At 49.4% G+C, this 23,300-nt stretch overlaps 8 protein-coding genes across 8 annotated transcripts; 7 read left to right on the forward strand and 1 right to left on the reverse strand.

Moving 5' to 3' along the window:
- Nucleotides 1-1,718: 1,718 nt before the first annotated feature.
- Nucleotides 1,719-2,309, forward strand: N7457_001569 (NRPS-like enzyme; the record flags this gene model as incomplete). The annotated part of the gene is made up of 2 exons (XM_057172615.1): nucleotides 1,719-2,203; nucleotides 2,234-2,309. 2 exons carry the CDS (start codon nucleotides 1,719-1,721, stop codon nucleotides 2,307-2,309), a joined length of 561 nt encoding a protein of 186 aa, XP_057036518.1.
- A 179-nt stretch (nucleotides 2,310-2,488) lies between these two features.
- On the forward strand, nucleotides 2,489-3,064 carry N7457_001570 (uncharacterized protein; the record flags this gene model as incomplete). Its single annotated transcript, XM_057172616.1, has 3 exons — nucleotides 2,489-2,673; nucleotides 2,702-2,747; nucleotides 2,864-3,064. The coding sequence occupies 3 exons, from the start codon at nucleotides 2,489-2,491 to the stop codon at nucleotides 3,062-3,064; spliced, it is 432 nt and encodes a 143-aa protein (XP_057036519.1).
- Nucleotides 3,065-3,339: 275 nt separating this feature from the next.
- N7457_001571 (ankyrin repeat domain-containing protein) lies at nucleotides 3,340-4,803 on the reverse strand (the record flags this gene model as incomplete). Its single annotated transcript, XM_057172617.1, has 1 exon — nucleotides 3,340-4,803. The coding sequence occupies one exon, from the start codon at nucleotides 4,801-4,803 to the stop codon at nucleotides 3,340-3,342; it is 1,464 nt and encodes a 487-aa protein (XP_057036520.1).
- A 1,949-nt stretch (nucleotides 4,804-6,752) lies between these two features.
- N7457_001572 (serine/threonine-protein phosphatase 2B catalytic subunit) lies at nucleotides 6,753-8,691 on the forward strand (the record flags this gene model as incomplete). Its single annotated transcript, XM_057172618.1, has 5 exons — nucleotides 6,753-6,870; nucleotides 6,945-7,276; nucleotides 7,331-7,588; nucleotides 7,655-8,574; nucleotides 8,634-8,691. The coding sequence occupies 5 exons, from the start codon at nucleotides 6,753-6,755 to the stop codon at nucleotides 8,689-8,691; spliced, it is 1,686 nt and encodes a 561-aa protein (XP_057036521.1).
- A 332-nt stretch (nucleotides 8,692-9,023) lies between these two features.
- Nucleotides 9,024-11,208, forward strand: N7457_001573 (uncharacterized protein; the record flags this gene model as incomplete). Its single annotated transcript, XM_057172619.1, is given in 4 exon segments — nucleotides 9,024-9,045; nucleotides 9,063-9,554; nucleotides 9,652-9,787; nucleotides 9,855-11,208. 4 exon segments carry the CDS (start codon nucleotides 9,024-9,026, stop codon nucleotides 11,206-11,208), a joined length of 2,004 nt encoding a protein of 667 aa, XP_057036522.1.
- A 6,451-nt stretch (nucleotides 11,209-17,659) lies between these two features.
- N7457_001574 (DUF1996 domain-containing protein) lies at nucleotides 17,660-19,292 on the forward strand (the record flags this gene model as incomplete). The annotated part of the gene is made up of 3 exons (XM_057172620.1): nucleotides 17,660-17,834; nucleotides 17,897-18,053; nucleotides 18,104-19,292. 3 exons carry the CDS (start codon nucleotides 17,660-17,662, stop codon nucleotides 19,290-19,292), a joined length of 1,521 nt encoding a protein of 506 aa, XP_057036523.1.
- A 1,461-nt stretch (nucleotides 19,293-20,753) lies between these two features.
- Nucleotides 20,754-21,453, forward strand: N7457_001575 (uncharacterized protein; the record flags this gene model as incomplete). Its single annotated transcript, XM_057172621.1, has 2 exons — nucleotides 20,754-21,099; nucleotides 21,185-21,453. 2 exons carry the CDS (start codon nucleotides 20,754-20,756, stop codon nucleotides 21,451-21,453), a joined length of 615 nt encoding a protein of 204 aa, XP_057036524.1.
- Nucleotides 21,454-22,036: 583 nt separating this feature from the next.
- Nucleotides 22,037-23,191, forward strand: N7457_001576 (uncharacterized protein; the record flags this gene model as incomplete). Its single annotated transcript, XM_057172622.1, has 3 exons — nucleotides 22,037-22,148; nucleotides 22,201-22,355; nucleotides 22,409-23,191. The coding sequence occupies 3 exons, from the start codon at nucleotides 22,037-22,039 to the stop codon at nucleotides 23,189-23,191; spliced, it is 1,050 nt and encodes a 349-aa protein (XP_057036525.1).
- Nucleotides 23,192-23,300: the final 109 nt, after the last annotated feature.

The raw sequence follows: 23,300 nt of genomic DNA on the forward strand, positions 1-23,300 counted from the left end.
CAGACGTTGCCCTAGGATTTGGAAGATTCCCTTGAATTCCTGATAGCGAAAATTCTCTGAATTTCCGTGTTCCACACTGATGTGACCAAGCGAATGTGCCCCGACTGAGTATCTCTAACGACTCTAGGGACATTGTGCATGGGATATTCCTCGACCCTCGAAGTGGATTGACAAGTCGTGCATGTTTTCAGGACCATCAGCAGTTTCCAGGGGACTGTGTTCGGCTTTCGTCATTGTGTAGCGCATCTATTGTGTGCTGCATGGATTGTACATTGAACGACCAAGGTCTTAGGTATCATGTAGGTATAGGGCCATTTTCAAGTGCATACAATGTACATAATGTAGCGACTACATGTTTGGATTATGTGCCTCTATCGAGGAAGGCACCACCCAGGTCCCTTCCTCTTTGAGAAGGAACTCGTCGCCCACCCTGGTGACCCTCGTCGCCTTCAGCCCCAGGGTATAAATACCCTCTCCTTCCCCCAGTTTCTTCTTCTTCTTTTCTTCCTTCTCCACTCCCCTGCCCTCCACTCCGTTTTTTGCATGTATTCCCATCCCCCTTCCCTTCCTTTCTCATCTTTCTGCCCATACCTAATTCCTCCGGTCACCTATCTGCCTGGCGCCTATGACGAGTGCTCTCTGAGGATGTTTCCCACTTTGTATCCTTCTAGGGACTGTTGATGTGCCGCAGGAAAGGTTAGTCACGAAGCATGCCAAGGAGACACGTGCTGAAACATGCGCCTTGTGTTCAACACACGGGGAAGACACTCTTTCGGCCGCTGCGGATACAGCCAGTCCTGCCTGCGGATTCCACTGTTACCTCTCCAAGCCTTGACCCCACTCCTCCACTGCCCGCCACTAACTTGCCCGGCCCCAAATGAAGAGCAATCTGAGGGTTTCCCACTTTTTCCCCTAGGGGATAGGGATTTCAAAGGGGTTGGTCTCGACACGAAGCGCGCCTTAGTTCACGGACACTTCCAAGGTTCTTTGAGCGTGGATACGGTCCTTCTTCCTGGTTATCCTTGTCCCCCTCCGATCCTTGACCCCATTCCTTCATTACACCTTGCGCTTTAGGAGTCTGACCCAGTTGCATGGGGCCTGTATGCAACACCTGATCATGACTTGCACCTCTACGTGGTGTTCAGGATGAGTAGCCATTGTGGTGAAACCAAGCAAGTCCCTTAGTTAGTTTTGACAATGAGTACATGTATGCTTCTCTTGACACACTGTATTTGTGCTTTTGTAGATGCTAAGCATGTCTACCTTGATCTGTTGCCTATGATAGCCATGATCAACCAAATCAGGGTTACGATAGTGGCCATCACTGCCGCATTGTTGTATCTTACAGCCGTACATATCCCTGTGTGTTTGCGCAATTGGAGACGTGCTTTATTGGCGGCGAGGCAGCCAATGTTGCTGCCCACTTGCTTAGAAGACAATCTTAACCCAAGGCCCACCCCGCCAGCTTACAAACACGTACGGTTTGAGAGACTGCTGTATCTTCTGCTTAACCCAGAAAATCCCTCTTGATAATGTGTCGCTTGGAGCTATCAGTATTGGGAAGCCCATCGACGACACTGTTGCTCTAATCTGCGACGATGATGATGGAAAGATCGTGGCAGACGGCGGCGAATACGAGCTTCGGGTCGGAGGTGCAGGCGTGTCTGGACATCTGCATCTGGCTTTCGAAAATGCCGCGTGCTTGATCACTGTGAAAAATGATTCAGCGGTTCAGCTCATTCTGCCGCACTGGTGAAAAACAGACAAGAAAAGCCATCGATAGGCAGATCGACTATGTTGGGCGCCAAGATTACGAAGCAAGTGAACTCAAAGCCGTGACTGCCGCGATACTACAAACAAGTCAATCCTTAGAAGCAGTCGTGTGGAAAGTCAAACCCAACCAGAGAGCTGGCTCTATTCTGATGGAACTAGCAGTGCCTAGATCTTCGACACCTCACGCCATCGAGGATGGGTTGGTCCCATTTCCAGAGGTGCTTCCAGAATACAGAATCCTTCGGATAGAGCTCATCTCACAACTGCCCATTAAGAGCCACGCTAACATGGACAGAAAACAGCTGTCTCGGCCGTACGGCAATCGACGGGTGATGAAGCAGATACCCGTTCCCAATGACTATACCGTTACCTCGGAGCCACATCCTTGCAGTTCTCACTTCGCATCAGTCAGCTTCACCATCAATTTGGTGTAAGTGTCTTTGCTGATTCTGTACAACAGCTCCACACCCGGGGAGTCAGCTGTCGTGGTCCAGAGCGCCTGTGGAAACGGACAGAAAAAGCGAAACTATCCGTGATTAACAAGCGATATAGATCGAGGACGCCAAGAATGCGGACAATCCAGTTCCTCTTGCCAAACCGGTGATTGACCGGTGCCGTGATACAAAGGGACGGGGTTCTACACAGGCGATACTGGGCTCGTCGGCGCCTTCATGGTAGCAGACCTCCTCCGCATGCGCCAAGTCCATCACGTAAGATGCCTAGTCCGGGCCTCCGACACCACGAAGGCACTACAGGAGATCAAGGGAGGATGGATGGGATATTGATTCTGTTCTGTTTACTGAGACGAACTGTATCTTGGGCTTGGGGCCGAACGTTTCCCCGAAATCGCGAAGAGGGCGATCTATCGATCGGGTTTCATCACGGCACACAATCGCATCGGTACGTGTAATTCACACAACTTTTTCAGTCACTTGATACATAACTGTGTCGAAATGGGATATTATCCGTTGTTGGTGAGTCAATGCAAGCAGTTTGTTTCCGTGGACTGAGTCAATGCAACTATTTTATATATTGCTTGTTCCTCGGCTGATTCTTGGTTGGGCTACTGATACTATGATGTTCCCTATAGTGGCGCAGTGTTGATATACAGGATACGATGGAGCTGGTTGGCATAGGCTCGGGTAGTGGCGGTTGTCTCAAGGGGCTACCTTACCATGCCTGGATTAAGATGTTGGCAGAGAAGACGCATATAGGTCTAAGTCGACGGGAATCATATGAGAACAGGCCTCGATACGACGCTACAAAGTCTGCTCGGGCTCTAGAGAGCTAGCTCGGGGGTTTTGAATTTCCTGTTGGAGTCAGGCAATGATGGAGGTGTATCTCCATGCACCTGGATTCGTCCGCGAGGAGTGAGACACGACTCTTGAGCTCTATAAAAAATGGAAAATATTCAAACTTGTCATAAATTAGATCGAGATGATACTAGGTTGTGGAATGTGTCAAATAATTGCCTGAATCTTGCTTTCCAGGCTACCTTTCATTCAGACTCAGATACTTGTACAATAGAAATGGCGTAGGCCCATAGTCATGATAGAATCTCATGTCTCACAGTCCATCATGCAAAACTCGTCTTGGTCTGCTCGCTTCTCTTACCCATAGACCAAGAACCTCTCGACACTCCTCATCGTGTGCCAAGTCCAATGCTGTGAACCCATGACGTGTGCGAGCAATAGGATTGGCGCCGTGCTCCAGAAAAAGCCTCACCATGCTTGCGTTGCCCAGTCTGGCAGCAATGTGCAGGTAGCTCTCTCCATGCCGTGAGGGTAGTGGTTTATTCACGTCTGCTCCATGCTTTAGTAGCAATTCCATCAATTCCAACTCTATGGGAGCATATGGGTCTCTAGACAAGATGAAAAAGGACAGAGGAGTAAGACCTTTTTTGTCCTCGATGTTTGGATCTGCCCCATATGCAAGGAGTCGTTTCATAGTAGCAACTCGAGGGTGGAAAAAAAGAGGCGTACATCCATCTATGTCCTGGATATTCACATCAGCGCCATTTTTAAGGAGTAAGTCAACCATATCCTCGGCCATGTAACACAGATATAACGGCGTGCGCCCTCTCAGATTCTGGTAATTCACTCGGGCGCCACGTTCGCACAGTTCACGAACCACTTCAAAACAGTATTCGATGTGAACTTCCATTGGGGCACCAATGGATACACGTCGAACGAATTGAAAAATCAGAGTTTCACCCTGTAAATTCTCGCCGTTGATGTCGGCCCCATACTCCAACAGCAAATCAAGCAGGCATCCCCGGATTGGCGATTGGAGCTTCAAGACCTCCCACAAGATACCTCCCCAATCCTTCCTGGATGACAGATGAGTTCTCCTGGTAGCAGGGAGCAAAGGAATGGATGTCATTTGTTCTAACAGGATCCTCACAATGTCTGGATTACGTCCTCTTACAGCCGCAATGATCGGGGATATCCGTGTGAATGGAGAAATTGCTGTATGGCTGGGACTGGCGCCGCGTTCGATAAGCAGCTTGACCACCCTTTTATGATCTTGGATGTCTTCTGTCCTGTGGGAGGTGTTGGGGATGCGATATCGAACCACTGAATTGTCAACTGGGTTGACCTCAATTCGGGCCTCATTCGAAAAGCCAAATCTAGCATGTCCTCCAGCTGCAGCCAATATCAATGGAAGCTCCAATCTTCTGCCAGTACCGTCACAGGGGTCCACACTGGCTCCATAATCAAGAAGAATCTCTGTTGTCTTCACACGACCTTCACTTGCAGCTCCCATCAACGGTGTGGCCCGTTGGCGATCCAGTCTCCAAACCGAGTCGACGTCTGCCTTCAACGACAAAAAGCGCAGGATTGGGGTCAAAAGACCATTACGACAGCACCAAAACAAAGCTGGTTGCCGCGAGCGCATATTCCGCTTGTAGAGGTATGTGATGAGGGAATCGTAGAAGGTGCGATTCGTTTGCATAAGGGCTGAAACATCTCGATCTCTCGGCAGCTCCTCTGCAATGAGGATTATGATATCGTATGGTAAGTCACACATGCTGAAAATGGCTTCAACCTGAATTAAGCTCTGATATAAGTGTATGTCCCCACGGAATTGATAGTACCGATTGAAGTGACTGACTTGCTTTGAAATGTAGAACGCGTAGTCGACAACAGTGGGTTAGGCTGTGACAGGGTTCAGGTGAAATATTGGCAAATTCAATTTGTTTGATAATCTCAGATCCCGGTACCTAGATCGTAGGATAGAAAGATGGAAAGATGGAAAGATGGAAAGGTGGAAAGGCAGAAGGAGAGACAGGATTGAAAGAAGAAGGAGAACAGAGAAAGGAGAAGAGGAGAAAGGAAGAGAGAGGATGAAGCTGGGTCTGTATTCTCTATCGAATTAGGAAACCACGATTTTCACACGTTCATAGACTGTCGATAGCCAACAATGGCTTGTTCTACAAAACAAGCCTGAGAAACAAGGCGAAAATTCAGAAGCATGTCAACAAGTCCATGAGCCTATCAACAGCCAAGAAAAGGAACAAATCTGGGTACTAGCATGGGGTGCTGTATAAATCGACTCCAGGAATGAGACTCAGAGAAATCAACGGTACACTGATCCAGTGAGTTTTGTGCATCGTGTGGTGCGAATGATGGTGATGGATCTTCCTAAATGAGTGAAGATGTGTTGAGCAGCAGGGGTATATAGTATAACCAACCGGGACACAGTAGCCAATACCGTAGAATGTACCTTGTCTCAACCTTATGCGTAGTATCTCAGTTCGGTGTATCTGTCTCCCAAATGATCTTATGTACCTAGGTAGCTTGAGAGTTTATCAAACCCTCACATCGAGTAAATACAACCTCCGAATCTTGTCATTGTGTTCTCCAGAGCCTACCTTTGAATCTGATTCTACACCGTCGACATCCTCGCCAAGCAAAAGTGGGGTTGGTCTTCTTGGGGCCAATGCCCAAGAAACACTGTGCTGTGAAGCGTCCTGACGGGGGGACCATCTCACATGTCGACGGCGAGGGTATTCTTGGGCGATGGAATTAGGTAGAGTAGATCTCGCCGAATTAACGAAGATACTTGTTTTAATTTGGACGCTGTCCGGTCATTAGTCCCAAGCTGTAGCGGGTTACCTGGATATTTCCATGTCCGAAGATAACATGGACTTTCGTGGGCTTAAAATGGAACTGGCATATCCTTGGAAAGGAAGAGCATACATGGAGTCCCTCGAATGATGTTCGGGAGCAATGGCTGCAACAATGAGGAAATTTCGTATCTGCAGATCATCCATCTTGCATACCTCAAGTCTAGCGGTCTAGGCAGATCGGGATCACCACAGTGAGTGCTAATCGCAGCTTGAGATAAGAAGTCAAGGCGAAGTTGGTGGATTATTGCAGAAATAATTGCTACTGTTGAGATGAAGATGGCCAAATATCCGGAAATAGGACGAGTCTGATGAACCTGAGGAGTCTGATGAACCTGAAGCTGATGAAGCTGATAGCGTGGGGTAAAAAAAACACATGGTGCAGGGACGGTTCCTGCCTGAGGCATGGAGCCATCAGCTGTGTCGACATGAGGCTAAATTTGATCATCCCATTTTGCCTCCTGTAATATCCACAGATCAGTCCACCCCCAGAAGAAGCAAATTCAAAAATCCAAGATTCGCAATCAAAGTTGGTGTGAGATCCACCGATCTAGCAGGACGGCCCCAGAAGCCGCTTATCCAATTTGTTTCTCTTTTTCCCAACTTCACACTTCCCCCCCCCCAAACACACGCTCAACACCATCTCCCAGCTCTTGGCTTGATCCTTCTTTTCTGCCTTCTGAAAACTTCGACCGGATCAGTTCTTTATACATCTCATACTCGTCTTCATCGCGGGAGCTTCATCCCGCCCGCGCTGAACTTATCCCCCGCCACACCTCCGCGCTTCTTTGCCCCCCTCCCCCCCTTACTCCAAACTCAGAATCCGGACTACATATCAGCCGCAGCCAAAATGGATCAGGCTCTAGCACGCGCTGTGAGGGACAAGCAGCCGGTCCCGGAGATCGATTTCACATTGCACACGATGGAGGACAACACGCAGGTGTCGACAATGGAGAGAGTTGTCAAAGGTAATGCCGCGCTGGTCTCGGTCGTTTTTCGCATGATGTGGCAACCAGATTGCTAACGGTGTTTTGTGACACAGAGGTTCAAGCGCCTGCTCTGAGCTATCCTCCGGATGATATGTTTTGGTCGCCGGAAGATCCCTCTAAGCCCAATCTCCAGTACCTCAAGCAACACCTCTATCGCGAAGGTCGTCTCTCAGAAGAACAGGCACTATGGATTATTCATGCCGGTACACAGGTCCTGAAGGCTGAGCCCAACCTGCTTGAAATGGATGCGCCCATTACAGTGTGTGGCGATGTCCACGGTCAGTACTACGATCTGATGAAGCTGTTCGAGGTCGGTGGTGATCCCTCGGAGACAAGATATCTATTTTTGGGTGACTATGTCGACCGTGGTTATTTCAGTATCGAGGTATGTTTCCTGGTTATTTCTAGCTTGAAGAAGTATTCTGACAGATCATCTCAGTGTGTTCTCTATCTCTGGGCATTGAAGATCTGGTATCCCGATTCACTATGGTTGCTTCGAGGTAACCACGAATGCCGTCACTTGACAGACTACTTCACTTTCAAGTTGGAGTGCAAGCACAAATACAGTGAAAAGATCTATGAGGCGTGTTTGGAGTCCTTCTGTGCGCTGCCGCTGGCGGCGGTCATGAACAAGCAGTTCCTCTGCATCCACGGCGGTCTCAGCCCCGAATTGCACACCCTCGAAGATATTAAGGCTGTGCGTATTTACCCATTCCAAAAATTGAATGACAACATCAGGAATCAAAGCTTACAAATTATATAGATCGATCGTTTCCGCGAGCCTCCAACTCACGGACTCATGTGTGACATTCTTTGGGCTGACCCTCTAGAGGAATTTGGTCAAGAAAAGACAGGCGATTTCTTCATCCATAACAGTGTCCGCGGCTGCTCCTACTTTTTCTCTTACCCAGCGGCATGTGCATTTTTGGAGAAGAACAATTTGTTGTCTATCATCCGAGCGCATGAGGCCCAGGATGCCGGTTATCGCATGTATAGAAAGACACGAACCACTGGCTTCCCTAGTGTGATGACTATCTTCAGTGCACCCAATTATTTGGACGTTTACAACAACAAGGCGGCTGTCCTCAAATATGAGAACAATGTGATGAATATCCGCCAGTTCAACTGCACCCCGCACCCTTACTGGCTGCCTAACTTCATGGATGTCTTCACTTGGTCTTTGCCGTTCGTTGGTGAGAAAATCACGGATATGCTCATCGCTATTCTTAACACCTGCTCGAAGGAGGAGTTGGAAGACGAGACCCCGACCTCGATTTCCCCCGTCGAACATAGGGACAAGGATCCGATCTCGCCTCCATCAATGGACCCCGACTCCCTCGAGTTCAAGAGACGGGCTATGAAGAACAAGATTCTTGCAATTGGCCGCCTCTCTCGTGTCTTCCAGCTTCTCCGCGAGCAGTCCGAGAGTGTTACTGAACTGAAGACGGCGACTGGCGGTCGTCTTCCCGCTGGAACTCTCATGCTGGGTGCTGAAGGCATCAAACAGGCTATTCACAACTTCGAAGATGCCCGCAAGGTTGATATCCAGAACGAGCACGTGCCTCCTAGCCAAGAAGAGGTCATCGCGAAGAGCGAAGAGAGCCGTCGCATAGCCCTGGAGCGGGCGGAGCATGAAGCTGCCAACGATGCGGGACTCGCCACAGTCGCCCGGCGGATCAGCATGTAAGTTCCACTTGAGAGATTCTCGCACCACTCTATCACATACTAATCGACACTCTCAGGTCTGCTGGCTCCGGTCGCCCTCATCCTCGACAGAGAGATCCTCCTAGCGATGCCTGATCAAACTGTAATGTGGCCGAGTTGATATTATGACACGATCTATGCATTTCTTTCCTGTCCTCCAGCGCACACGCTTTTTGCCCCGACACGATCGATACGATACCCTATCTATCTGCTTGGTCCTTCCTCTCGCCTCGCGATCCAACCTGTGAATCCACGACTCTAGCGATCAATAGGAAAGTTCAGTTGAATATGTGTGTTTTGTTCCCCCACCTCTTGAGGCTTCATCACATGTTCATAGCCACAAAGCCGCAATTGTCGTAGGGCCTTTGATTGTAAATCCTGACATGATAATTTATGACTATTTTGGTTAAATTCCTAGCACGTACAAAATGTGCCCAGCGAAGCGAAAGGGTATGTGTAGAGCATAGAACCCGAGGGTGATGGATGCCAAGCCCGGTATCCGCGTCCACTTCCGCTCACCAAGTTCATCCACCGATCAAGTGCCATTGCGAAGACCGCCCTTCAAACCTCGCTTCACCGCGCCTCAATGGCCCCAAGACTGCGCAGTGCGCTCGCAAAGAGCCTGTCGCGTCCACTGGATCGTAGCACCATCTTCGACTGTCCCTCATGCGCGGTCTGGCTCCGATCATTGTCCACGCGCGCCAATGCCAGTCGCAGCGCTCCCAGCCCCGACACATCTCGAAGAGGCGCTCGGGCTCAGAACACAATTACAGGACCTGCTTCCCGAAGCTTCACTTCATCGACTGTGATTACTGCGAAGAGCGTCCCGGCGCGGTTCAAGGAGCTGCACGCTGCCCTCGAGGGAGTGAAAGATGCCGATCTGGAACAGGTGAATCTCAGCCGGCTGCAATTTGCACTACGCGGATTGGAGTCCGAAACACCTCTCATTAGAGTAGCAGGTGAGTAATTGATTATATACCGAGGCAATTATCCCGTCGAAAGTGGATCTTGCCATAGAAAGCCATGGCGCTGACTTCTTTTTGATTCGGAATTTAGTGCTTGGATTGAACGATGCGACCTCTGCTCGCAAACTTGTTAGACTACTGCTTGCAGACCCATTGGTACCGCGAGAAGGATGGGAGGACCTGCTCGACCAATATGATGCCGATTCATCCCGCGGGCTCCTGATCAGGTATGAACTTTTTTTTCCAGGTGTTGATTCGCTATGACTCTTGCTAATCGGGACACTCATTCTACAGATATGGCGAAATATCAGAATCTATCCCCAATGATCTGCTACCCACGATCTCAGTACCGTCGTCCATCCTCAAAAATGGCAACTTGGAAATCCTAGTCAGCTCCATCGGTTCTGAGCCTAACCCCAATGCCACGACATTCCACGCCGATACCTTCCTCGTCCCTACAGTGACCATCCAGACCTCACACTCCGGCCGGAATAATTTCGTTCGTTATCCTGTCCACCGCACTCTCGTGTGTGGAAGTGGAGTTGATGGCCTTCTATCATACAGCACAATGATGGGTCGTTCGGACTTGAAGAACGAGGCTGCCTCTGTGCATGGAGCCATTGCACTCACAGGTGCCGGTCAAAACCCGACCAATCAGCGCGTTTCCTTCGTCGATGTCGACCGTGCCGCCGCTGCGTTGGATAAGTTCCGTGAGTCTGTCCACAATGCTTCAGACTACGAACGTGGATGGAATGGCAGTAACGTTCAACCACTTATCAATTGGCTCGCAAAATCCTCGGAAGTATCGACAGGAAATGCTTTGAATCCGGCATTGGTTCCTTTAGTGGAGTCCCTCGTCGACGCGGCTGACGCTAGTGTAAACATCCGGGACGCCAAGGCGCTCCACGATCAGACAGTTGGCGCAGCCCCTGAAGAGGTCCGGTCCGACTTGGACCAGGGCGTGACTACCTGGGCAGAGCGTGCTCACTCTGAGCTCCGCAGTTCCCTCGAGGCAGGGCTGGCGAGTCCACGCTGGCGCGGCCTTGCATGGTGGAAGCTCTTCTGGCGCGTCGACGATGTGAGCATGATCACATCCGAGATTTTGACCACCAAATTCCTTCGCCGGGCAGAGCGGGAGGCCATCTTCGCCGCAGGTAAGTGCCAACAGGCCGGCCTGTTGAAGGGCCCTTCCACTTCCAGCCCTGAGCCCATCAAAGAATCCGCTCTGGCTCCCTGGCCAACTCAGATTCCCGACCTTCGCACAAAACTTCTCACCACGACTGTGCCCTCTCTCCAAGCCCTCGCCCAGAGCCTTGTGGTCTTCAGCGTTTCCACTACCACCCTGACTTCCGCTCTCTCCGCACTAACGTACGTGGCTATTCCCGCGGCCGGCGTGTACGAGTCATGCACCCTCGCCGCTGTTGGCTTGATCTTTGCTATTCGTCGCCAGCAGAAGAAGTGGGACGATGCTCGTGCTTTCTGGGAGGACGAGGTGCGTGAGGAAGGACGCACATCTCTACTGGAAACCGAGGCTTCTCTTCGTGATATCGTGCGCAATGGTGGCAAGACTGTGGAGGATCTGTCCGACACCCGTGCACGAAAGACTGTCGTAAGAGCCAGAAAGGCTCTGGAGGATGTGAAGGCATAATGTGCGCGTCGAGCGTACTGTATATGTATTAGCTTTCGAGAATAGACCTCTAGAACTACAATCTACTCTGCTATGTACGATATACAAGCTTTGCTGACCACGCAGTCGCAATCATCTTCGTAGTCAGGCTGCCTGGTCCCGTGTCCACTCAAACTTCGGGTTTATATAAAGACCAGTCACCTGTCCAGGCCCTTTCTCTGGGTCTTCAATTTATGTCAACGCTCAGTCGGAACTGGACTAGTTCTGATTTCTTTCGCAACATTTTCAGACGCCATGGATGTCCAATCTCCGTCAAAAGATCCTCATTTGCCCTTAGCGCAATTGCCTGAGATGCCAATCCAGTCCCCATCGAGGTTATCGAGGACCTGCGTTCTATCTATACCGAAAGACACATTACAATTTTCCGGGATACGCTATACTATGCTCGCTCGGATAGTCACTTCGACATACGTGACTTAGATCCAATCATGATTGATGCGAATTGGCAGGACGATATACACCGCAGAATTTCTTCCCCACGGTCTGCCTCTAGCTCCAGATTATATCTTAGAAGCTGCCAGATCGAAGGCCAAGAAGGTTCTAGGACCGTTTCTCAAGCAAGGTCGGGATATCAACACCCTAACGAGTCAAGCCCAGCCGCTGGTACTTAGGTGAAGATCAAATATCCTATAGTTTGCGCAACATAGCTAAAATCTGTCTAGCTTTGGGACCCGGGATCAAGATATGACTATTTAGCTACTAGATCGCGGTGAAAATCCCAATCCAAGATGTGAAATTGATCTCCAAACTGGCCTGGTAATCCAGGCAGAAAGCATATAAACACGGCAAGAGCAAACAAAGCCGTAGACATCTACACTTTGTCTTCTTCTCTCCTCGCTCTTCTCACTCTGCTCGGTACGTGCTGATCCCCCTTTCCCATTAATATCTACCAATCTTCATTAAGGTGGCGGCTTTGTCAAAAAAGAAGCTATTCCTAACCTTCCTGCGTCAGTCTACTTTGGTCAAGTGGAGTAAGTCTTATCGGCTGAATTCCACTACGCACTCACTCCAGTGGGAGTTTTCACTGCTTATTGTATCGTCACTGGTTTCATCGTTGACGAAAAAATTGATACAGTGCTTATCTTCACCTCTTTCTGACTTTGGCCTCTTTCTGACTTTCAAGTTTCTACAGCTAGTTCTCGAGTTCATTGCGTGATCTGCAACAGTCTTTATGGCAGTATAGATATTTCTTGAGCTCCGATGCGATGATCTGGTGTCTCGTGAAGGACATTCACTGGCAACATGGAGCAAGTTAACCGTTATCAACCAATAACTCAGAATGACAACACTACACTAGAATTTGATGGCAACCTTCCACCTGATGGGAATGCAAAGTTCATCAACTATCTCGAGACTTTATACACAGACTAATAAGCATATGACTATCCTCAGTCGTTGATGGAGGGCCTTCTCACCCCCAATGAGGATTGAACGATCCACACCTACAATATCACCACGGGCCGCTATGGAGGGTTCAACTAAGAGCTTATCCCTGTTGACTGGGCCATTGATGAGAGAAGCTTCTTTGAAATCGAGTTGCCTGAAATGCGATGGAACCAGATGTGCTATCACTAGCGCTTTGACTCTGAATCGCTTGCTCTCAACGACGCAACTATTGGAGCGTACACTGAGTGTGCGCACATTATTCCCTTTTCGCTCCGAACATGGAGAGCGAAATTGAATGAATACATAAAACACATCGTCGGGATGATTCTCAAACACTATTTTCTGGCAATCAAGACAATCATCAACTTCGCCCGGCAAACCAGAAATGACACACACAATCAATGCCATAACGACCGCATACATTCTACATTTCGCATTTGAAGAGAATTCAGTACCGCACAGATACAGACTCAAGAACTATCGGCCACAATTTCTATGCAATCCCCCTCGCACAGTGACATCTAGATTTCATGTTTCGAGATATGCAAGGCCACAGATCTACGACGGCGTGCCCTCACTAACGACACGCCCGAGATAAGAGAAGCCCTGGCCAAGCCACTCATCCACTGAAAACTTACATGAATATGCACTACATCACTACACAAAAGGAGGATCTAAACAAAAAGCAGGCAAGGCAATGCCGGAAGCGACGAGGACGCCGCTTGATGTCTAACGGGGGAACTATCATGATTAACTAGCTAGCCCTAGTTGGCTGATAGGTCATCCCTGCCAGCTACACGAATGAACATCATCTTCCCCCAATCTCATGCATCAAGCATAGCTAGCTGTAACAGCGCGGTCGACTATACGAGAAGCTTCATTTTGCCTGCCTGCTGTCTAAGGTTGGACTTAGGTACCTCAATCAGGTATTGATTATGCTCTCTGTCGCAGTAGTCCGGGTATTATAGCTTTGAGCCAGCCCGAATCCAGGCATATCCAGGCAGCAAATTCGACGTCAATTGAGACCGACCCCTGAGCGCTATACACCTTCCTAATACACAGATTTTGAAGGAAAAGTCCAGAGTGGGTCAAAGGTCAATCGTGGGTGAATAGAAATACATGATCTCGATGAGGAAACCACGATGCGAAGTTAAACACACCTGGATTTTTCTTTGCTTTCCTTTCTTTTCCATTGTCCTAGAGACTTGTATTTCCTTGTTAATTGGCAGTGGAGATGAGGCCATTCGCCAACCAGCTGCAAGTTTTCGCCTTCTCGAGAGGATCTTATTTCTCAGCAATATATGTTGAAGATACAGAGGTATGATACAGCATGTAGGGTTCAACAATGGGTTCAAATGATACTAGGAATAGGGTCTCTCATGGAAGTATTGAGTTGTCTGGAGATCTAGATAATATCTGCCTTTTCCTGCTATTTATGCCCCTTTGTGTGCCGAGGATCGGAGTCCTCAATTTGGCCCCCAAAGGTGAGCTTTTCGGCAGAAAAGACAAAAAAGGCGTAGCGTTGATAATCCTGCGGATGAGAGAATCCTGCCTCAGGCATGGTTCTCAACAATATATAGTCGTTGCTCGACCACTGCATAGCTCTGTCATATACTAGTAGACTGTGCTATATCCTCTCGTGGGTGTTTGCATTTCGCCGGTATAATCAAGGTTCATACCGCCGCTTTACTGTTGGCAGCCTGCCTCCCGGCTGCTTTAGCAGGCACTTGCTCTGCGATAGGCTGGCAGGAACAAACCACTGTGAAATGCGTAACTCTATCTAACATAGGATACAGCCTCTATAAGGGTAGTAGGCAAATCGGCAAGGCTGAGGAATGCAAGAAATATGAGACCGCTTGTATCGACCTCCTCTTTATTGAAGGCGATAGGCTTAAAGACAAATTTGGCTGGACTACAAGCTGCAGTATCAATCACTTCACGTGTAGGCATTTATCCAACCTCTCTTTTAGTATAGAGTAATGATTTTCTAACCGGTTTATTTTGAGGGAGTGCTACGGCTCTTATGCCATCCAGACCCATATCAAAGGCTAAAAACCTTCCAAAGGCGGTGATGCCTATGGCGTTTTAGTCGGATATGGCTCTCAGTATAAGATCGAGTTCGAGTGTTAGATTCTAGAGAACTATTGATGAGGCTGGAATATTGGTTGTTCATTCATTGGCTATAGATGATAGACATGGTCAACTCCTGTCATTTGGTCCCATGCGACCACTCGCGTGGTATTGGGTGGGAGTCCCATGCGGTTTGATAAGAATGTGAACAGATAGAAGCGGGGTGCCAGTCCGCTCCTAAAGGTCTTTAGTGCCCAATTATGAACAATGCGAACATGATGGTGTCTACGAGGGAAGACGTAGATCAAGAACATAAAGTCTTTGGGGGTGCTATGTAAGAAAGAGAAAACTAGGGAGCTAGATCGGGGCCAAGGAGAGATGGGCACATGACCTAGATATAGAGACATCACTTGCATGGGAGCGAAAGAACGTCTAGCTTTTGTGCAGGATAGGTTATTTCAATCCTTCCACTATTGCGCTTGAACAGTGGATCAACGTTTCCTCGGACGACAGTTCCTGTGCTAGATATATTGAAAAAGGTCATGGCAAATACTCTATTTTGTGTTCAGATACCAGCGAATTCGACTGCTATAAAACACGAGAATCTAGTAGTTTCTATGTGCGAGAGCCGGATATATTGGACATGGAAGGAATGGAGGCTATCATAGCTGTGTTATCCCAAATTCAGCTACGCCAGGTTTGAACCAAAGTGCAGATACCACAATTGCGTCAATAATGCCAAAAATCCGGAGTATTCCGTACTATTCTGTGCAATGTAGGAGGGGCGCCTGGATAGACGATTCTGGGCCGTGGAATGCCGGAAAAAACAAGGTAATATGTTGTAGGCATTTAAGGAGACATGGAATAGGAGAGAGGATATGAAAAATCGAACTCATAGGGAGATAACTCCTTCCCAAGACAAACTAGAAGGTCCCGCCTGTTGGCCTGGCTCGTAAGCGAGGCTAGGCACCTGGGCATTTGGCCACCTGCCCACCTAGGCAGGTACATAGAGTGGACGCTTGGTCCTTGACAAGCAGGCTTCCGAAAAACTGATATCAAAATAGGGGTTACCAACAAATTCAAAGGGAAAAGCCTTGGAAAACGCCCCTGGCTTCGCTATTTTCAGGTTGTAGATACCAAGCCTCGACCGAAGCAGATAAAATAACCGGTGCGATGTTTCTCCGAGGCCGCGGGCGGTGGCGTCGATTGGCAGAATCGGCAACCGAAGAACGAGTCCAAGAATGTTTCCCAGCTCCACGGCAGATCCCAAGGTATGCTCCACTTGCGTTTGAAAAGGTCTCATCCTCAAAGTGACATGCGCTACGGAATAGATACACAGAAAACCCTTAAAGCCTTCGTGCCTTCCACATGATCTTGCTGAGATCTGAGACATGGCCGGTGTACTCCGTAGATCGGGATATTGCAGGGATCAGACGACAATGGCATAAGTCAGATCCTAAGCCTCAAACATTTATCGTCTGGGCTAGTCGGCGTCAGACCGGTAGAAGGCAGTTGGAAGGAAACATATATTCGCCTCGTACTACGAAGTACGTACGACATAGGATGAACATGTACTCCCTACTCCGTATGCTGTGTGGGTATACGTCTACTCCGGATTCCTTATAGAACATGACTTTCATTTGCCTATAGTATAATTATTATGTGATATCGATCCATAAGCTTTCTATGACATCGTGTAAACTCGCGAATATCAAAAGGGGGTTGTTAATTTATGGGTCGTTTCATGCCATACCTTCGGTCCAATCCCACGGCTCAGCGTGGGCCTCCAAGACTCCGCTAGTGATTTAGACCAGGAACGCGCTGTTCGTTTCAGCGTCTCAGATATCGACTTGGCTTGGGGAAACCACACGGGAAGTCCTCCACTTTCGGGTGACATGAGTTCTTTCTTTCTGTGATCCCTAACCGCCCCAGCCCCTAATTTTTCTTGGAACACCTCCCCCCCCCGTCGGATTATCGCCCAGGATACTCGTTCATTTAAATTCCGGATGAACACCCAATCGTAGCGAGGACAAGAGAGAGCCATGGAGGGGTACCAAGCTATTGACTTAATGTTTACGAGCTCAAACCTGCCCAATATCCGTGATATCAAGGGATTGGCCGGCTCATTAAACTCAGGCCCCTCTCCAAGCACTAAGGGGCTTGGTGTCTGTAGTGCCCTTTGGTACCTGAAGTACTTGATCCCACTCATCTGCTGCTCCTTAATCTGTTTCTTTGGCCCTCGTACTTCGTTCTGTGTCGCACTCTTTCGCCCTATCTAGGGTTTGTCACTCGTTCATACCACCCCTGTCACTCATTTATACAAGATCATTTCATTCTTTTCTACTGATCACCTTGGTGATCTGCCCCCATAGTAAGTTGCGTCGCAAAAGAATCAACCAAATAAAGTTGCGGTGGCTTATAAAATGGCGCTCTTTCAGGGATCACCAACAGCCCGATTTGAAGGCTTCAAGCAACGATCATCTTTTTTTTTACTGACGTCAGAAGAGCGCGTTTGACCGGTAAGTTGCATACTTGCATATTTGCATACCCTGGATTCTCTTTCTTGCAACTTCTATCACCCCTCGCACGGGGAAAAGGTGGCATCGGCGCAAGCAAGGGACATTCCTCTGCGGGAAGGGAGCATCCCCATTGATCTACGGAGTACTCCCCCGTCTTTTCAAATAAGATTGTTTCATCGCAAATTGATTGGCCACCTGGAACCCCTTGTCTGCGGCAAGATGCACCTGCGTTTAACGCCTGGCCTTTGAATAACAACTCATGGAGACCTCCGTTTTACTAAAATCCTATCTAGCATCTATCGACACTCTTTTCCACGCCGAACCGGTTGATTTGGTGCTCCTGGCGAGTCCCTCACTTTCAATCGCTCCTTTGAGATCATTCACTCTTTCAATTCATCATCTCGACGAGCTTGGGCACGCGGCTCAACAATTCCAACATGCAGGACATTGGACTGAAGGCCCTTTTGGTGGCTTGCATCACGCTCTTCCCATCTTCTGCGACTGCCTTCTGGCGTCTTCCTTGCCGTGGAAGATCTGGTCTCGCCCGGCTGGACCCTATCGTGGAGCCGGGTGAGATCTCGTCTCACACCCATGCCGTCCATGGAGGTGGAAGTAAGTGCCATTTCCTCGAACAATCGAACCCATAAAATATAATTTGGCTGACCTTCGGTCAGATTTCGGTATGAGCGCGGACCAGGATATCCTTCGTGAATCCGAGTGTACCTCGTGTGCAGTGACCCAGGACAAGTCTGCCTACTGGCACCCCGCTTTGTTCTTTATGCACTCCAATGGCAGCGCTGAGGTTGTGCCCGAAATTGGAGGCATGCTTGTGTAAGTGTGAATTGAATTTCGGGTTGGAACTTCACTAACCCTCTCACTAGCTACTATCTTCTGTATGGCTACGGCAGTGGCGAGGACTACGCCGATGAAGACAGGATCACCGCGTTCCCTGATAACTTCCGCATGCTCGCGGGTGATCCCTTCCAGCGTAACTTCTCCTTGCCAGTTCCCGACCCTCCCAAGTCCGAGTGGACTGGTATCCACGGCACCCAGGAAGCTCTGCGCGCCAAGGCCGTTGGTTTCAACTGCCTGAACTACAATGAGAAACCCGAGGCCACTCTTGAGCGCCACTTCTTGCCCAACAAGACCTACCTGGATGCGCACTGTACCGATGGAGTCCGATTCGAATTGATGTTCCCCTCCTGCTGGAATGGCAAGGATCTCGACAGCCACGACCACAAATCGCATGTCCAATATCCCTCACTTGTCATGGATGGCACTTGCCCCGAAGGATACGAAACTCGCCTAGTATCCCTCCTTTTCGAGACTATCTGGGACACCTATGCTTTCAAGGATTTCGACGGATACTTCACACTTGCCAACGGAGATCCTACTGGATATGGATACCATGGCGATTTCATGCAGGGTTGGGAAGAGGGTGTGCTGCAGGAGGCGATTGAGACGTGCACAGATCTGTCTGGTAATGTTGAAGACTGCCCACTCTTCGATATCCAGAGCGAGGACGACCAGCGCAAGTGCGAGTTCCACATGCCCTTGGCTCTTGAGAAGGAAGACTGCTCAGTTCATGATGAGGGATTGCCCGGCGCCATGCCTGTTGAGTGGGGTCCCGAACGTGCCATAATGAAGGCGATGTCGATGGCCACCAGCGCCGCGTCCTTGGTTCTTCCCACCATTTCCATTGGCGATATTGCGATTGATCCCAACACCCTGTTCCACGACTCCCCAGCTACTACCTCGTTCAACTCTACTTCCACTCCCTCGCCAACTCCTACCCCCGTCACTTCCACGATCATCGATCCTTTCACCGAGGAGATCATCTACCTCGAGCGTGATATTGTGATTATGTGTGATGGAAATGGCGAGAATACCTGGACTAGTACCGGTCCCCTCCGCACTGTGTCTTCGACTACAACAACCTTGTCTGTTGAGACCTCTACCATCGTTTCCTACGTGACGAGGGATACCATTCCGGAGGCTGAGGTCCCCGCGCCGACTGCTGCCCATGCGCGCAGACATGCTCACCACCGCCATGATCACCTGCACAACTAGATCTAAACAATCTATTTGTCGTTATTTGGAACTGGCGTTAGAAGTACGCAGCGCGTCGTCTTTCTTTTCGTTCCTTTGACGAAGAGGATTTAACCCATGCTTCTATTCCAAGCTGGACCTTATACTTGCTGGATTGTAACTCTCCAGGAGCTTCGTTTCATGTACATTTGTTTTGTTCTGATTGTTGGACATTCTCTGGTCAGGCGAGGAGGGTGTGCATTGACCATACTGTCGTTCTCGTGGTACATATTTTAAATAGTCCTGGCAGCTGAACAATTCAGCCATTTTGGTCGAGAGTAAATATGTTCATCTAAACGAAGCACAGTCCGCTCCTAGTTGCCTGCATCCATCTTTTCCATTGTGGATGTATTGATCAGATATTGCGTGACTCAGCTTCACATATCAATTGATGTCATGGATCGGACAGTAATCCATGTATGTCTCAGTTCAAGTCCAGCTCTTACCTGCGCCAGCATTCTTGAATGTTTCATCACCCCTCTTCCCTCGCCAGGTGTCTCGGAATCACCGCACATACCAAAGATCAGCTTATCTGGATTCTGTAGGCAACGGCCATGCTGTACATATTCCGTGCGACAGTCCGGTAGGACCGATGGGGGCACAATAACACCCGACAACAACGGCATCACTATCATTTCCAAGACAAACGAAACTGAATCACTATCTAGATCATTCTCTTCGATAATTTTCGGATCAAAATTCACTACCGAGACTCACCCAGCCTTTCTAGCAGATACCCCAGGTCAACGTCGCAGCGATGCCAGCTGCGTTGCGTCAATGTAGCACATCCCCATTACGCAACATGCGATTCAAAGGTTAGATTGCATGTTGCTTGTTCGAGACGCTGTTCTACTTGGTCATCGCGGTAGATAGCCAGTGACCAGGATGACCGTTGGAATCCCGACCCTGCTACTGCGAAACCGTTTCCGAGCTCTCGACTTTCCGAAAAAGGATTCTCTCCTGGACTGTCTTGCCAACGAGGGGTAAGCTGCTATTTTTATAAGCTTATGTCTGGCTTGATGATTCAGCGATTCTGAGACTTGCTGTCAGTTCATTAACTTTCAACTATCAAGAGGTTGCATGCATCTTCTGTTGTTAGGTGGTATGGGCTGATCTTCACTGTTTCTGATGCGGCAGCGCAGATATCAGCCATTGTTGCTTTACTGTGGCACATTTCATCTTCCAAGCTGTGTTAGCTCTGTATCTCAAGTAGCGCCTTGACTGAGGTTATGCTGAGTGCTGGATCTGCGTCGATATAAGACAAGATCCAGTTCCATACCTCCACACAGAGAGAACCGCTCCTAGCACAGAGAACAACAATCGTGCACCACCTTATCCCAACCATCATATTAATTGTTCCTATGTCAACTGGGTTCTAACATTATGATAATGGGATCCCTTTATCAAGTGTCTCTTTTCCTCGTCTTTCTCTTGGCCATCACAATGGCTGTTCCTCAGCAAACTACCACCTTTACCACGGCCGCAGTCCCGGCGGTGATCACACAAGGTCCCGAGCTCATCTGCTCAAATGGACAAACTGCCGTATATACGACGGATTGTACACTGGGAACCCCAGTATCGTACTGCTTCAGCCAAGAACCGCCAATCGAGTGCCCACAAGGCTTTTTCCCCTCGGTTTGGCATCCAGACCATTGCATGGAACAATCAACCTGCTTCCCACTCAGTGAGCCTTGGATTACTACCAAGTGCTCCAATGGGGCAATTGCATATTCGACGTCGACTATATATGAGGGCACTTTAGCGGGAGAAGCGTCAAATGTGATCAAGGGTAGGTTTCTTAGTCTTGTTCCAAGCCTCTTTTACTAAGTTCAACTGGATTCTATGGCTAACTTGAGTCCCGTTATTCTATCTAGCTGTCTCCTGCTCCTGTGCCGAAAACCAATGGTACAGCATGACCCTGCGGGAAGGTTCGTCGAACTACGACACTTTCTGCATGCCTCATAGCTTCTGCCCGCACGGCATGACAACCTCCGTCTCGCTCAATGAGTACTGCGCTACTCAGTCAGCGGGCGTGTGCTCGGATATCCCTCTGGAAACTGAGTTTTGTAAATGCGCCTACGCGGCACAGACGCCAGTCTATCCCGACTGGCCCGGTGCGCAGCCAACAGGGTGCGAGTTTTGAAGTCGATCTTATCCGATATGTGTAATTTCGATTGATTTTCCGCGTCGGCATGTCGTTAACGCCGCCTGGTACGGAGTACTTGGGGAAGGAGGGAGAACAACGGAGATAAGGAGAGGTTTGTAGCTAAAAGCCGGTGACTCCGAATCGATTGCATGACATGTTCTTGCATAGCCATTCTAGCCTTGATATCCTGGACAATTGAGCACAATTTCCGAAGGGAATAATGGAACGCGGATCTTGTTAAAAAGCCCCATCTCCACTGCAGCTCCTCAAGGTGCCAGTATTGAGGTCATTCTCGTTACATATTGCACCATTTCCCATGTCTCCCCTGTATACATACTGCAAGCCGCGATTCTTAGCAATTGGATTGCAGGTGCTTCCAATCCCATTAGCCTAAAACATATGCCCCATTTTTCTGCCCTCCAATGAGGCCCAAGCCCCCGGAGTCCCAATCGGGGAAATTGGGGAGGGTCGAGTCCCGGATGCCGTTGACCCCGCGTCGGCCCGCGTGTCTGCGGACATAAAACAGCCCACGTTGCATGTTTACTTCGTCAGAATCTGTCAATTAACCACCATACAAACAATGTCTGACGCTCTTCCTGAAATGCAGTACCGTTTCCTCGGCCGCACCGGGCTGAAGGTCTCGGTCATTTCGCTGGGTAGTTGGCTCACATATGGCGGACACGTCGGAAATGGTACGGCTATCACCATCAGTAGACATGATCAGTAGCTAACCCAGAAACACAGAAACCGCACTCGAGTGCATGAAAGTCGCCTACGACGCCGGCGTCAATTTCTTCGATACTGCCGAGGTGTACTCCGGCGGAAAATCAGAAATCGTGCTCGGCGAGGCGATCAAGAAATTCGGCTGGAAGCAGAACGACCTCGTTATCTCCACCAAGGTAAGTAGATCAATAATATATAAAAAAAATTCTATCCTCGCTAACCCCTCCAGATCTACTGGGGCAGAGCCAATAGCGCCAACCCCGATAAACCCCTTAACAACAACGGACTCTCCCGCAAACACATCATCGAGGGCATGAACCTCTCCCTGCAGCGACTGAACCTGCCATACGTAGATATCGTCTACGCCCACCGCCCGGACCGCGACACCCCCATGGAAGAAATCGTCCGCGGCTTCAACTACCTCCTCGACAACGGCAAGGCCTTCTACTGGGGCACCTCGGAGTGGTCCGCCAGTGAAATCGCCGACGCCTGGCGCGTCGCTGATAAACTCCGCCTCGTCGGTCCGGTCGTAGAGCAGCCGCAGTATAACCTTCTTGCGCGCGAGCGCGTGGAGAAGGAATACCGCTGGCTGTACGAGACCCACGGCCTCGGGCTGACGGTGTTCTCGCCCTTGAAGGGCGGTGTGCTGACGGGGAAGTATAATGATGTTGCGGCGCCGCCGGCTGGATCGCGGTTGGCGGAGTCGGAGGATGGGTATGTGAAGAGTTTGCGGAAGACGGTGGGTGATGAGACTTGGCAGAGACAGTTGGAGCAGGTTGCGGCGTTGAAGCCGGTTGCGGAGGAGTTGGGTGTTTCGACGGCGCAGTTGGCGCTGGCGTGGATTTTGAAGAATCCGAATATTTCGTCTATGATTACGGGTGCGTCGAGGCCGCAGCAGGTGCTTGATAATATTCGCGCTTTGGAGGTGGTGGAGATGTTGACTGAGGAGGTTGTTGAGAAGATTGAGGTTGCTGTTGGGAATAAGCCTGCTGTTGAGAATAGGCGGTTTTAGATGATAGAAGTTGGGGGTTTTAGAAGGATTCTGAATGGAAATTTGACTTGACTAACGGGAGATGTTATGATAGCAATCATGGTGGTTATTTCTAGTTGGTAGTCTCATT

Source organism: Penicillium paradoxum, assembly GCF_028828445.1.
Source record: "Penicillium paradoxum strain IBT 22861 chromosome Unknown utg000002l_segment0_segment0, whole genome shotgun sequence".
Lineage (NCBI taxonomy): Eukaryota > Fungi > Ascomycota > Eurotiomycetes > Eurotiales > Aspergillaceae > Penicillium > Penicillium paradoxum.